The 14,866-nt window shown below is 32.9% G+C and overlaps 2 protein-coding genes across 4 annotated transcripts in view; one reads left to right on the forward strand and one right to left on the reverse strand.

Moving 5' to 3' along the window:
• The window catches only part of LOC127738314 (uncharacterized), a 94,579-nt gene extending 88,493 nt beyond the window's left edge, over window positions 1-6,086 (reverse strand). For both annotated transcript variants that reach the window (XR_007999986.1, XM_052249516.1), the window contains exon 1: window positions 5,881-6,086. Coding sequence is in view for 1 of the 2 variants with exons in the window: in XM_052249516.1 (XP_052105476.1) it covers window positions 5,881-5,890 (10 nt within the window). In the remaining variant the exon portion in view is untranslated. The remainder of the gene's footprint in view (window positions 1-5,880) is intronic.
• Window positions 6,087-6,198: 112 nt separating this feature from the next.
• LOC127738305 (uncharacterized) overlaps window positions 6,199-14,866 on the forward strand; it is a 45,394-nt gene continuing 36,726 nt past the window's right edge. Inside the window, exons 1-3 of one of the 2 annotated variants that reach the window (XM_052249506.1) lie at window positions 6,199-6,313; window positions 9,903-11,178; window positions 11,866-11,934. In XM_052249506.1, the coding sequence (XP_052105466.1) occupies window positions 9,933-11,178; window positions 11,866-11,934 (1,315 nt within the window). In that variant the 5' untranslated portion in view covers window positions 6,199-6,313; window positions 9,903-9,932. Of the gene's footprint in view, window positions 6,314-9,899; window positions 11,179-11,865; window positions 11,935-14,866 lie in introns of those variants that run through there. The other variant, XM_052249507.1, reaches the window with a different exon arrangement.

The following is a 14,866-nucleotide window of genomic DNA, read 5'->3' on the forward strand; positions in this document are numbered from 1 at the left end:
GCAATTAAAAATTAAATATTACAATTAGAATATTGGTACCCAGCCAAATAACTGACTTATGAGACACTTTAAAAATATAACACATATTATAAAACAATTAAAACTAATGTACTAAAATATTATTACACACAATACCTCCTTCGATAAAACATGTGATATAAAGTTTTTGCTAAAAATGGTTGAATTGCATCATTTGACATTAAGAAAATAAATTTGTCCTGTAAATCAAGATCGTTAAAAGTCTCACAAATATCACCAGATTTCTTCATTAAATCATATCTTAAATCTGCATAAAAATCGCACCCTAACAAAAAATGTTTTTCATCCTCAACACAATTATCTGTACAATATATACAAGTACGCTCATTTAAAGGAATTTTTGGCTTGGTGTATCTACCCGTTTCAACTGCCAGTGGTAAACAGCCACTTCTAAAATTTGACAAAACACGTCTATGCTGCCTATTACGAACTAATTTTACATAAGAACTAAATTCTAAAACATTTTTATACTCCCTATACATACGTAATTTATTACCATTACATTCATTTCTGTCATTAAACAATTTTTCAACCCATTCATTTTTATCTTTTTCATAGAGTTTGGATTTGATTTCTTGCAGTTTATGTTTGATGGAAAAAGTATCATTAATAACATTTTCAATACCTAAAATTTGTGCTTTCTTTATACAGTTTTTATCCCATGACCTAGAACAATCCTTACTCCACGCATGAACCTTATATGTAAGTCTTGTATCGTAAGTTTTGCTCACTCTAAGAAAAAGACGAAAAGTTTCCAAAATTTCTGCTGATTTCGTACTTTTAAGTCCCATATCACCCTGAATGGCTATATTTGACGCATTTGAAGCACTTCCTAAGAATAACCGACATGCTTTGTTCTGTATAACTTGTACATCTCTCCAATTTGTATGCCCCCATATTCCAGAACCATAGTATAGAACAGGCTCAACTACAGACCTATAAAGTTTCGTAAACACATCATAAGTCATTCCACCACATGAAATAAATTTAGCATATAAGGCTGAAAGTGCTCTGCTTGCTGATTTAGTAATTTCTCGTACTGTATGTTTATAATCCAAAAATTCATTCAAATGCAGTCCCAAATATCTGTAGGATGAAATATAATTAACCGAAGTTTCTCCGCAGTTAAATTCGACAGTAAATCTAGCAGTGTTTTTATTACGAAAATGAATAACCTTTGTTTTTTCTTTATTTAGTGTCATTCTCCATTTCCTACACCAGGTTTTTAAACAGTCCAACATCTTTTGTAAATTCTGTTCATTTGGAGCTATCAACGCAACATCGTCAGCGTAAAGAAGAATAGATACATTTAAATCACCAATATCTACACCAGCATTAAGCGAGCGAATATCATCCGCAAGATCGTTAACATATATGGAATACAAAGTAGGAGACATTTTACAGCCTTGTTTCACACCGTATTGAACCGGGAAAATATCTGTCAAGTTGTTTCCTAATTTTACTGCACTTTGTGTCGCATCGTAAAGAGACTGAATTGCTTTTAGAAACGTTCCGTTAATACCAATTTTCATCAGCTTATACCACAACATGTCCCGATTAACATTATCAAAAGCCTTCTTCGCATCAACAAAGCACACGAAAGAATCTTTCCTTCGTAACTTTCTATTTTTAATAATTGTTGTTAATACATATAAGTGATCCAAACAGCTTCGGTTACGTCTAAATCCATTTTGCTCTTCTGCTAACATGTCATTTTGTTCTAACCAATTTGTCAATCTTTTATTCAAAATATCCGCATATATTTTGCACGGCACTGATATTAATGAAATTGGACGGTATTCAAGTGGATTAAGGGAATCCATTTTCGGTTTCGGAATCGGAGAGATCATACTCGTTAACCATTCACTAGGAACGTGCCCTTCTATGAAACAAAACTGAATAATTTTATATAACAAGTCTATACACGTGTCATTTCGCAAAATCTCACTCGGTATCTCATCAATTCCAGCGGATTTACCTTGCTTAGCTCGAAAAACGGCCTCGCGTACCTCATCCCTTTCAATAGCTCTATTAAGTTCAGTTGTATCAATATTATTGTCACGGACTAAATTATTCCTATTTTGAAGTTTACTTTTAATGTCCTTAAGAAATTCGTCATCATACGAACCATTCATATCAGCACTGTTGTACAACTTTTTATAGTCTATTTTCCATTTTTCTAATACAGAGTCAATGTCACTTATAATTTCTCCTGTTTCTGATCGAATTTGAAAAGTCTGTCTCGATTTGCGATCATTGGCAAGTCCTAATTTTCCTATAGACTTCCAAAATTCAGATGAATTTTGTTCGCCAAGTTTTTGAAGTTTATTTTGTTGTTCTAGCTGATAATTTCGCTTCGCTTTCCGATTTAATTTGTCGAAATCTTTTCGTGATTGCATAAATCGAGTACGGAGCTTAGATTTTCCAATTGATTTGCATCGCTTCCATTGCCTCTCAGCATCACACGTTTTGTTCCATGAGTCCTGTAATTCATCAGACCAATACAGTTTCCGCTTACACTTATTCGTTCGCATATTAGAAAAGGGCGGTTTCAATTCTTTACATGTTAGCTCCAATTCTTTAATAAGTAAATATTTCAGTTCGATAAAAGCCTTATTTACGTCTTTACTACGGTTTAAAGCAACTTCAATTCGATATATAGTATCTCGTAATACATTCTGCATATTTTCACTAGAAAAAGGTTCGTTACTCAATCCATCTAGCTTGAACTTTCTTGGACCTTTAACCCGATTTACTCCTATACCGCTCTCGTTTTGCTCTACTTCCGACATATACGTTCTAACTCGTATGCCCCATTCTAACAAAGAATGGTCCGGAATCGACTCGTATCCGACAAGCGATAACTCAGTTACTAAGTCTGACATTGTATTCACTTTAAAATTAATTACATCGTTTAACTGTTCATGTGGAGTAAGGACATAGTCTACAACAGATTTCCCTGTACCTTTAATATGAGTAAAATCTTGCGAACCAATTCGCCCATTTACCATACACATATTACAATCTACTAAAAACTCAATGAGTAAATCACCATTTCTATTTGATATACTATCAACAATTTCTCTTATTTGTACATTATCAACACCTTCAATAAAATCTTGGGCATCTCCACATCTAGAATTAAAATCACCACAAATATACAATTTACCAATATTTTGATACATATACACCTGTTCTAGCAGTTTAGTATAAAAAACTAGTGAGTCATTATATATAGAATTTTCTGGTGGTAAGTAACACACACATAAACATATTATATCATTTTCATTACTCAATTTTATCCATAGAATATCTTGTACTTCACTGTTTAAAATTTCAACATTATAATATTTCAATAGATAATTTTTAACTAAAGCCGCTACCCCACCAGAACCTCTCTTGGAATTAACATGAACTTTGTCCCTGTTTCTCTGAAAACAAGTATAACCTTCTACATTTATTTTATCACTTTCTCTCAAAAAAGTTTCACATAAACATAGAATATCAAAATTTAAAGCGTTTACAACATGACATCTAAAGTTTGAATTATCATTTTGACGTGCTGACCACCCTCTAATGTTCCAAACACCAAGCGTTAATTCCTAATATCCGCGTCCACCTCTACCACCTCGACCACGGAAATGTCGTCCTTGTACTGGTGTCCACTCCTCTCTTTCTGGTCGTCTTTGTCCGTTTACATTGTCATATTCTCTACCTCTCATGTTATTGCCTCTCTTCTGAATTTTGCCGTTTACAACCACAAAGTCTTTTTCACGGCCAATACCGTTCAACACTGTCATCATATTTGACAATTGTACCCGTGCTTCCGATGTCAGTTCATTTTCAATGTAAACTTTTTGATAATCGCGTGAATATTTCAACTTTCTCTTACTTTTCATCAACTTCTCTTTCTGTTCTTCATTTTCTACGGAAGCTATCACAAGCCCTGGGCGACTTCCTTTGCTTTCAATTCTGGTAGCTTCAACAACTCGAACATCATGTAAATGAAGACCATCTCTAATGATAGCGGATACCCGATTTTTTGTCAGCTCAGAGTCTGTCTTCTCTGCATCGGTTTCTGAGAGCATTTTAACTACAAATTTTGTATCTCGCTGTATCGGCCGAGTAATTGCACCTGCCTGTGTACTGATTAAATCTGTGCGCACTCTGTCCGCGACCTCGGTATGTATGTTTTTAATATCGCTCCTCAGTTTATTTACGATGCCGTCAATCCTTTTGTTTACTGTGGTCATTTGAGCTTTAAAATCGTCTTTCACTTTATTCACCTCTTTATTTATTTTATTGTCAATCATTTTGCTCATATTTTCAACAATATTTTTTGCAAAAGTATTTTCTAAATTGTCAATACGTTCAAATACTTTGTCATTCATATCTTTCATCTCAACAGCAAGATCATACATGAGTGTTTTTAATTCACCCAATTCGTTACCAATGTCATCTTTTTTCAGACGTTTATTTGTTTCTTGTTCGGTTTCTGATACATTTTCATTAGACCGAGCTCTTTTTAACTTATTGTCAGTGTTAGGTGCATCGTTTCTTCTGTCTGCATTCTTGTTTTCTGAATGTATTGTCATTGTGTTTATTTGTGTTTGTTTATTTTCTTCACCGGACTGGTCCGCCATACTTTTTACTCAACGGCGAAATATCAACTGGATAATTTCAATTCACTTTCTTATTTATCTCATTTATCTTCACAGTGATAGTTTAATGATGGTTAATAAACAAATATGAATGTACCTGACTTGAAAAATTTCCTCCACAAATGAATAAATATACCGTAAATAGCACTTTTCAATCACTGCTCAACAACTTGTAAACACTGTTGGGTGCGCTCGATTTTTCTGTCCTTATGATTTGTTGTCCATGTCTGAGATTCTTTTTGACGGGATGTTGTTTCCTTTGTTGTTTCTATTCATAAGTCAACTAAATCATTATCATGTATGATTTGTAATGATTAAAAATATAATAAAAAAAATGTCATTTTCATATTATCATAAAAAAAATTTCACAACAGAAAAAAGAAATAAAGATCAAACTGGAAAAAAATTATTTCATATTGGACATCAATAATGTTCAGATGAGACTTGGATTGATTGGATGTTGATTTGGTGATACATGACATCACATAGGGTGTCAATTAAAAGGTAAAAAATATTAGACCCTGATTTGCGAATGACACGTCAGATAAGACATCTATCTGAGGAACAGATGTCGATTTAAGGCCAAGGAACAGTAAATGGGCTATGTCACAGATTTTGGTAAAATTTTGCATATAACTTGGGCTTGTTGCATTCTATATGAAAATCGTCCTTTATCTCTTTTGTTTTCTGAAAAATAACTGATTGAACATTTGTATAGGAAGACACATGAAATTGACGAAATTTTGATGAAGACAAATTTAAGAAGGTTTTTCGCCAATTTCATGTGCTTTGAATACAAATGGGCACCTTATTTTGAAAGAACTCAATCAGTAATATTTCAGAAAAAAAAGAGATAAGGCATTATTTTTTAGATTTTCAATTACAGTTCAACAAGCCAATTTGAAAGATGTATGCACAATTTTAAGAAAGTCTGTGACATAGCCCATTTACTGCAACTTAACCTTAAGTCTAACACATATAAGGATAGATTTGATTGATCAAGAATGAACAGAAACTGTCAACTCAATAATAAAATTTAGAGGCTAGATGGTAACGACTAATGGATAGAGTAGATTGATCTCGATTGAACATCACCTGCTAACTCAATCTTCTCATCAATGAACAAAAATGCAAATTTCAAAAGCACCTGTGTCACACGTTATGATTTCTTTGGACTTACTGCTTATCATTCTGAGACTCAAATTATATGATATAGTTATCCTGACCCCATTCAAGTTTATACAATTCCATTTTTATTGCATCAATTTGATAATCAGTATACTATAAATTTCCCAGGGATAAGGAATACAGTTTTGATCATAACACCGTCTATTTATGATAGGTAAGAACCATTTCATGGAATATAAACCATCAATTCTGTTAGACAGTACGTAAATAAGGAAATAATATATACCATCGATGGCATGATGTTTTGTTGATATTCGTGTACGGAATTCATGTACCGTTAACGGTCCTGATATTAAATAGAATAGGGGAAGGAACTCTTTCAGAAAAATACCAGACTCATCGCCAAAAGTTTAAGTCTTAAGTTGCAAATTACATTAAATAGTTTGAACAAGAAAATCGACTGGATATTAAAGCACATTTGAAAGGTAATATACGATTTTATAGATTTACAGGATCAATACCAGGAAAAGTATTTTCGCCATGGTACACGCTTCTCTCATGTCATATGTGAAAATGTTTTTTGTTCTTAGTTGGATGGTACTGTTTTCTACAATTTCGTTTTAGACTGTTTAAATTAGATTGTCCTTTTAACTTTATGCCAGTTCAGATGTAGAAAGTAAGAATATCACAAAAAATAAACTCTACAGTGTGACAAATTTTACCACTAGGTGGCAGCTCATGTTTTCATCTATTTTTAGTTTAGAACATGGAAGCCATTTTCTTCATGTGAATTACAGATTTGTAAGTTTTTGCTTTTAAGCCTAATGAAATATCGTACTTTAAAATAAAATGCGCAAGCAATTTTGTCGATGAACAATCTATTCGCGTAACTGCATAAGCTAAAAAATTTGTTCTGTTGATACCCTGTGGGTGTCGCTCTTAAAGATATTCACAGTTATAAAAAAAAAACTTTTGTTGAAGCACCTGTTATACATTCTTTCAAAGCAATGGTATAAATTTGTACGGTGCCACTAGTGAAATACACACTTGCGTTTTTCAAAACAAAAAAAACATTCAGAAGTTGATTACGATACCAATTGTTTGGAAACTTGATCTCTTTTTCATTGAATCGGTAACAGATTTGGGGCATATGAGAGGGCTTTTTAAACTATGATGATTCCCCTCGTGTCTCAATTAAAACACCAATTTTGTTTGACAGTCGTTGGTATAGTATTTTTTTCATTAGGCACTGCAAGTACATGTTCTTATGCCAGAGGATTTTAAAATCAGTCTAATTCTTGAAATCATTTCCAAACCAGTAATATGTCATACTTGTGTCTGATGTGTCAAAAATATTGTTTGTTAAAGATTTTCCACAACCATATTTTTGTATGTGGATTCTGAGTTTTTGAAAAGTGTCGGCTTTATTGGTTTGCTTGATAACATTAAAATTTAGATCTGACGGAGAAAAAAACCTATGTACTTGTTGCCATCCCTAGCAAAGTTAAAAAATTTATCCCCTGTGCATTCATACAAAAATTATGAAAACAACACTTTATAAATTTCATGCATCCAAAGTGCTTTTCTTGAATTATCTTCATCAGGAATGCTTTAAACCAAATATTTGAAAGTCAAGTATGTAAATTGTATAGGAACCAAAACAGTTGAAGAGCTATATGACCAAAACGGACCTTAACAATAGCCTAACCATCTACATGTATGTCCTGTGTTGACTTAGAAACGTATAATTAAAAGGCTGGTGTTCGTTTATTCAGAAAAGGATTATATTTTAGATTCCGGTTAATCAATTGTAAAAGGACCTTCTAGAGCCTCAATCTTAAGGCATACAAATGTCAATCATTCCAAAGCAAATTTAAAACCCGAATGAATTTTCCCACGGTCATCCAGAAAGGTCACCTGAGTTTACTGTTACGTGATAATATTTCCCGCCAAATAAAAATCTCGTGGACAAAATTGATGTCACTATTTTTAGCATTCAATATTGTGAGCGAAGTCAAGTTCAAAGTTCAACCACGGACTGTTGATCACTGAGATGTGTATCGTCTTCCCACGGCAATTAATTTCTTTTAAAAAATTTAAAAATCACTGTCCTTTATACAATACACAAGTTTACATTCATTGTGCGTAAATGAATATTATGCAACGACGAGTTGATGCAGCTATAGAAGTGTTGTAGCCGAAATGTAATTATTAATCCTAAGTATAAGTAATGCCAACAAATCGTAAAGAGAAAATTCCGTAGACTTATTAAGTATAACGAATGGTGAATAGTATTCTCTTTTTTACTTGCATATACAAATTTTGAGACACGTAATTTTCTTTAAACTGCTCACTTTTATATTCAGCGTTAGTTTCCGTTTATTTTTACGCAAGTATGTCTCATTTAATAAAATAATTTACCGATGAACTTAAACAAGGTCAAAATCAAGTATAGTTTTTGTTATAAAACTTTAATGCAATTGAAAGAATTAACAACAACATTCTGCTTTTAAATCTTTAATTTGTTTCAAGCAATTATGTAATCGTAAAATGAAAATGGCGTGGACTTATTAGCATAACGAATAGTGAATAATATTTTCTTTTTTACTTTTATACAAAACTTTGAGACATGTAATTTTCCTTTAAACTGCCCACATTTATTCAGCGTAAGCCTCCGTTTATTTTTACACAAGTATATCTCTTTTGTAAATAAAATATTAATTTACTGACCAGAAAAAAAAAACGAGGTAAAAATCAAATATAGTTTTTTTTTTAATAAAACTATTTTTAAATGTACATTGTAATTGAAAGAATTAACAACAACGTTTTGCTTTTAAATCTTTTATTTGTTTCAAGCAATCAGAAATATAACCTGATTATCAATAGACAGGAAATACAATTGTTTAATTACATAAGTAATCTCACATACCTTGACTGTCGCGTGCCGGTATAGATCAGAAGGATTAGGGCAATTTATTACCTGGTGTGACACCGCGTCACACCGGACTGGGAGAGATGTCGCTAATACAATAAACAAAAGGTAGCGAATTTACGCGGAAGTCGGAGGGAATACTCCCAAATTTCTCCGAGAATTTAGGGAGGGATGTCGGAGTTTCCTGGTGTCACACCAAGAAAAAACTTGGTGTTCGGAGTTTGGGAAGCCTTTCGCGAAATTTGTACTGTAAGGTCAACTTTGCCTCAGGAAGTTAAGACCTTAGTTTCTTATTTATGCCCCTGTTGTTAAGCCTAAGTTGGCATTAAGTTTTACCCTTGACTACAAATGTATATGTCCTTCTGTCTGTCCCATTTTCATTTCCGCACTCTAACTAAAGTTTTCCTCAACCAAATTTTATGAAACTCAAACACAACATGCACAATGCTGAGAATCTAAACTCGCAGACAGAGTTCAAATTTGGGCAGTGCGTCACCTATAGCTACTGTTCTAGAGTTATGCTGCTTTCGTGTTCTCTGACACATTCTTCTTTTATTATTTCTTAATTTAAAAATGAACAATTTGAGAAAGGTTTGTAATGAATCATGTCAGTACCTAAGAACAGACTATTTAGCTGATGATACCCTCGGGTAAATAAACAATTTGAATGTAAAGTGAATGTTTATTGTCTGATGCACGAACAGTTAATTCATTGAGATAGAGGAAATAACAACTTGTGAAAATATCAATATGTACAGGATAAAAAAAATTCACAAAATGTCCATTTTTGTAGCTGCTTATATTACTTACATGTATCTAAGCAAAATTTGTTACAAAATTAATGCGCATTAAAGCATTCTATATACAGTAATTTTATTTGTCTATTGTCATGATTGTTCTGAACTACAGTACACAGAGACATTGCTACAAATTGCTAAAATAAAACCCAGAGTTTAACCACTGCCTTATTAAAAACTTCTAAAATAATGCATTTTATACTTGAAGAATGGTTGATGAGAAAACCTACTACAATAATTCTTCAGCTGGAGATTATCTTCATGCTGTGTAAAAGCTACAGCGAGATGAACCTTTCTTTAAATATATTTTTTATTATTTGTTCCATTTTCTTTTCGGATCTTTAGGATTAGAAAATGACTAAATGATCTGAAAAAATGGAAGAAGAAACAAAAACTTCAGTGTCAGATCAGGACTTCAAGACAATTAAAGAATCTCAAAATGATTCCAACATGAATGCTGAATCTGTTGCAATAATGAATGGAGATACAGTAGATGGATGTGATAATGTGCAGACCACAATAGATAGTGAATCAGATGGTAAATCTGAGTCCATTTCCACACCATCTGGAGCAGAAAACATCTCAGCAGATCAATCTGAATCCATAACAATTCAATCTGGAATAGAAAGCATTTCTGCAGATAAATCTGAATCCATTACAACCCCATCTGAAATGGAAAGTATTTCTACTGATCAATCTGAAACAATTACAACACTATCTGTAGTAGAAAGCATTCCAGCAGATCAATCTGAATCAATAACAACACCTTCTGAAATGGAGAGTGTGTCTGGTATAGACCCATCTGAATCATTATCTACAAAAAGTGTAGCTGAGAAAGATGGTGAAGATGAAGGTATGGAAACTGATGCTGATGTAGATGAAAATTTACCGGAAGATAGCAAATTGGATAGTGGAAATGAGCAGATAAATAACGATATACTGGTAAATGAAAGGAAAAATACCGATGATGACTACAATGTAAAGAATGCTGAAAATGTGAATGGCGGAGATATTGATGGGGAAGAGGATAAAATGAAAAACAATGAGGAGAAGGATAAAATAGAAGACATCGAGGAGGAAACAGTTGAAGCAGATGGAAAAATAAAAAGCAATGAACAATGTGGTGATGAAGAAGAAGAAGAAGAAGAAGAAGAAAATAACCTTACAATAGATGAAAGTCAGGCGGGTAAAAATAATGATAAGTTGATTAAGGAAAGTTGTGTCACAGAAGATTCTCAAAATAAGACTAAAGATGAAGATGAGAAAAAAGATACTTCAACTGCTGAGTTAGATTCATCAACTGGTGAAACAGAATTTAGTCAGTTCCTGTCAAAAACTCCTCATGAATTAGAAGATGCTGAAATGGGAATCATTATCAATGACAAAGATATCTTAAAGCCAGAAGATGTTTTTGGAAGAGGGAAAAGAAGTAGAACACCTAAAACTGACAATATTTACACCAGTGAGTTTGATGCTGATCCTGATTATAACCCTAAGGAAGACATGAGAGCACAGAGATTTGTGAGAGAATCAAGATCAAAGCAAGCTAAACAATTATCTGATGCGACTATTACTACTACAACAAGCAAAAATAGTACTGGCACACCAAATACATGTATAGGTATGTTTTAGGGTACAATGTATATGAAATTTTGCTGTTTTACACTATGTGAATGTTTCTTTCATAATATTAAAAAAGTAGATTTAAATTTGTGCAGTATGTATTGAACTTGAAACCTACAGTATACACAAAATGATTCAGTTAAAATAGGTGTACATGTAGCTATAGCTAGTGTTGAATGATTCTCTGTGAAACAGGGATTTTGCTAGCGATTGAAAGTATCACTTAATTATCATAGACTGCATGACTACGGGTACCATGTTTGATAATTTAAATGAAGTCCCTATAGAGTAGCAGCCCAACTGTTGGTTAATTGCTTACTGTAACCTTTACATATATATAAATATTAGGATTAATGTTTACCATAGGGAACAAAATCATTTGAATGAAATTTACCATATTATTAAACTGATGAAAATTCCAAAAAAAACAGAGAGTACACACAATTCTGCATTCTCTTCTGTTCCTTATAATCATGCCTTTTACAAAAAATATTGTTTGTTTTTTAACCAGATGTCTTAAATATTCGTCATACATTTTCTAATATGAGTTCACAATGCATAATTGTAATACATGTACATAGTTACATATTGTACCTCAGTGTCTATATGAATTTGTAGTGTTCTATATACTTCATTGATCTACTTCATTGATCTATTAAATACATGTTTTGGGTTTTTTTTGTAGGTACACCTATGAAGAAGCCAAAATATCCCAACCTTGATATTAAATCATTAGAACTCCCAGGAGAATATGGTTTGTATACTAAAATAAGGGTATAATTGTTGTAGGTAAACATCAATTTCTCCACTGGTAAACACTTGCACAAGTGCCCAAACTATATGACAAGCTCCATATGAAAATTAGGATATGTGGTATGATTGCCAATGAGACAACTAGTTTAGTTTAAACATGTTTTATTTGCTTAAATATGCAATAGGATTGAGACACCAGTTTTTTAGCTCACCGGGGCCCAAAGGGCCCCATGTGAGCTTATGCCATCACTTGGCGTCCGTCGTCTGTCGTCGTCGTCTGTCATCGTAAACTATTTAAAAAATCTTCTCCTCTGAAACTACTGGGCCAAATACCTTCAAACTTTAACTAAATGTTCCTTAGGGTATCTAGTTTATAAATTGTATCCAAAGTTTTGATCCATCGACAAACATGGCCGCCATGGCTAAAAATAGAACATAGGGGTCAAATGCAGTTTTTATACGACCGCAAAAATTGAAAATTTTTTGGTCGTATATTGGTATGACGTTGGCGTCGTCGTCGTCGTCCGAAGACACATTGGTTTTCGCACTCTAACTTTAGTTTAAGTGAATGGATCTCCATGAAATTTTACCATAAGGTTCAATACCAGGAAAGGAAGGTTGGGATTGATTTTGGGGGTTATGGTACCAACAGTTAAGGAATTAGGGGCCAAAAAGGGGCCAAAAATAAGCATTTTTGTAACTTCCAGACAATAACTTGTGTGTAAGTGTATGGATCTCTCTGACATTGTACCACAAGGTTCCATATCACAAAGGGAAGGCTGTAATTGATTTTGGGGGTAATTGCCTCAAAATTTTAGGAATTAGGGGCCAAAAAAGGGGCAAAAAACAAGCATTTCTCTAGTTTCATGACAATAACTTGTGTGTAAGTGTTTGGATATTTCTGAAATTGTACTACAAGGTTCCATATCACAAAGGGAAAGCTGGAATTGAGTTTGGGGGTAATTGCCCGAAACGTTTAGGAATTGGGGGCCAAAAAGGGGCCAAAAATAAGCATTTTTCTAGTTTCCAGACAATAACTTGTGTTCAAGTGTATGGATCTCTCTGAAATTGTACTGCAAGGTACCATACCACAAAGGGAAGGCTGGGATTGAGTTTGGGGGAGATGAATCATAAGGGGGTTCAAAAAATTTGGGGGGGGGATTTTTTTTTTTTTTCTTTTTTTTTCTTTTTTTTTCTTTTTTTCCTTTTTTTTTCTTTTAAAATTTTCCATTTTAAGTTGGTTATTTCTGATTAATATTAAAAGCAAATAATAATGATATGGTAGGAGATACACACCAAACAGGATGTGTAAATTATTATATAATAAGTATTGTGCAATAGGAAGAAATTTTCAATTGCACAGTATTGCACAATTGCAAGAAATCTTCAATTGCACAGTATTGCGCAATAGCAAGAAATCTTCAATTGCACAGTATTGCGCAATAGCAAGAAATATCCAATAGCACAATATTGCGCAATAGCAAGAAATTGTCAATTGTACAGTATTGCACAATAGCAAGAAATATTCAATTGCACAGTATTGTGCAAAAGAAGATACTTCGTATAAATTGCTTATTTCTTGATCAATTTCAAAGGGGTTTTATTCTTGAATTCTTGGGGTTCTTTAATATGCTGAATCTAACCGTGTATTAAGTTTTTGGATTTTGGGCCCCGTTTTTAAATTGGTCCACATTGAGGTCCAAAGGGTCCAAAATTTAACTTTGTTTGATTTTAACAAAAATTGAATTTTTAGGGTTCTTTGATATGCTGAATCTAAACATGTATTTAGATTTTTGATTATGGGCCTAGTTTTCAAGCTGGTCCAAATCGGGGTCCAAAATTAAACTTTGTTTGATTTCAACAAAAATTGAATATATGGGGTTCTTTGATATGTTGAATCTAACCATGTATTTAGATTTTTGATTTTTGGGCCCTGTTATCAACTTTGTCCACATTGAGGTCAAAAGGGTCCAAAATTAAACTTTGTTTGATTTCATCAAAAATTGAATTCTTGGGGTTCTTTGATATGCTGAATCTAACCATGTATTTAGATTTTTTATTTGTGGACCCGCTATCAAATTGGTTCATATTGAGGTCAAAAGGGTCCAAAATTAAACTTTGTTTGATTTCATCAAAAATTGAATTATTGGGGTTCTTTGATATGCCAAATCTAACCGTGTATTTAGATTTTTAATTTTGGGTCCCGTTTTTAAATTGGTCTACATTAAGGTCCAAAGGGTTCAAAATTAAACTTAGTTTGATTTTAACAAAAATTGAATTCTTTGGGTACTTTGATATGCTGAATCTAAACATGTGTTTAGATTTTAGATTTTTGGCCCAGTTTTCAAGTTGGTCCAAGTTGGGGTCCAAAATTAAACTTTGTTTGATTTCAACAAAAATTGAATATATGGGGTTCTTTGATATGCTGAATCTTACCATGTATTTAGATTTTTTATTTTGTGGGTCGCTATCAAATTTGGTTCATATTGAGGTCAAAAGGGTCCAAAATTAAACTTTGTTTGATTTCATCAAAAATTGAATTATTGGGGTTCTTTGATATGCCAAATCTAACCGTGTTTTTAGATTTTTAATTTTGGGTCCCGTTTTTTAAATTGGTCTACATTAAGGTCCAAAGGGTCCAAAATTAAACTTAGTTTGATTTTAACAAAAATTGAATTCTTGGGGTACTTTGATATGCTGAATCTAAACGTGTTTAGATTTTTGATTATGGGACCAGTTTTCAAGTTTGTCCAAGTTGGGGTCCAAAATTAAACTTTGTTTGATTTCAACAAAAATTGAATATATGGGGTTCTTTGATATGCTGAATCTAGCCATGTATTTTGATTTTGGACATTGGACCATAATAGGTAAATTAAAAAAATTGAAGTTCTTAGACCACATTCTTTCTGTGTCAGAAACCTATGCTGTGTCAA

Source organism: Mytilus californianus, unplaced genomic scaffold, assembly GCF_021869535.1.
Source record: "Mytilus californianus isolate M0D057914Y unplaced genomic scaffold, xbMytCali1.0.p SCAF_4, whole genome shotgun sequence".
Taxonomy (NCBI): Eukaryota; Metazoa; Mollusca; class Bivalvia; order Mytilida; family Mytilidae; genus Mytilus; species Mytilus californianus.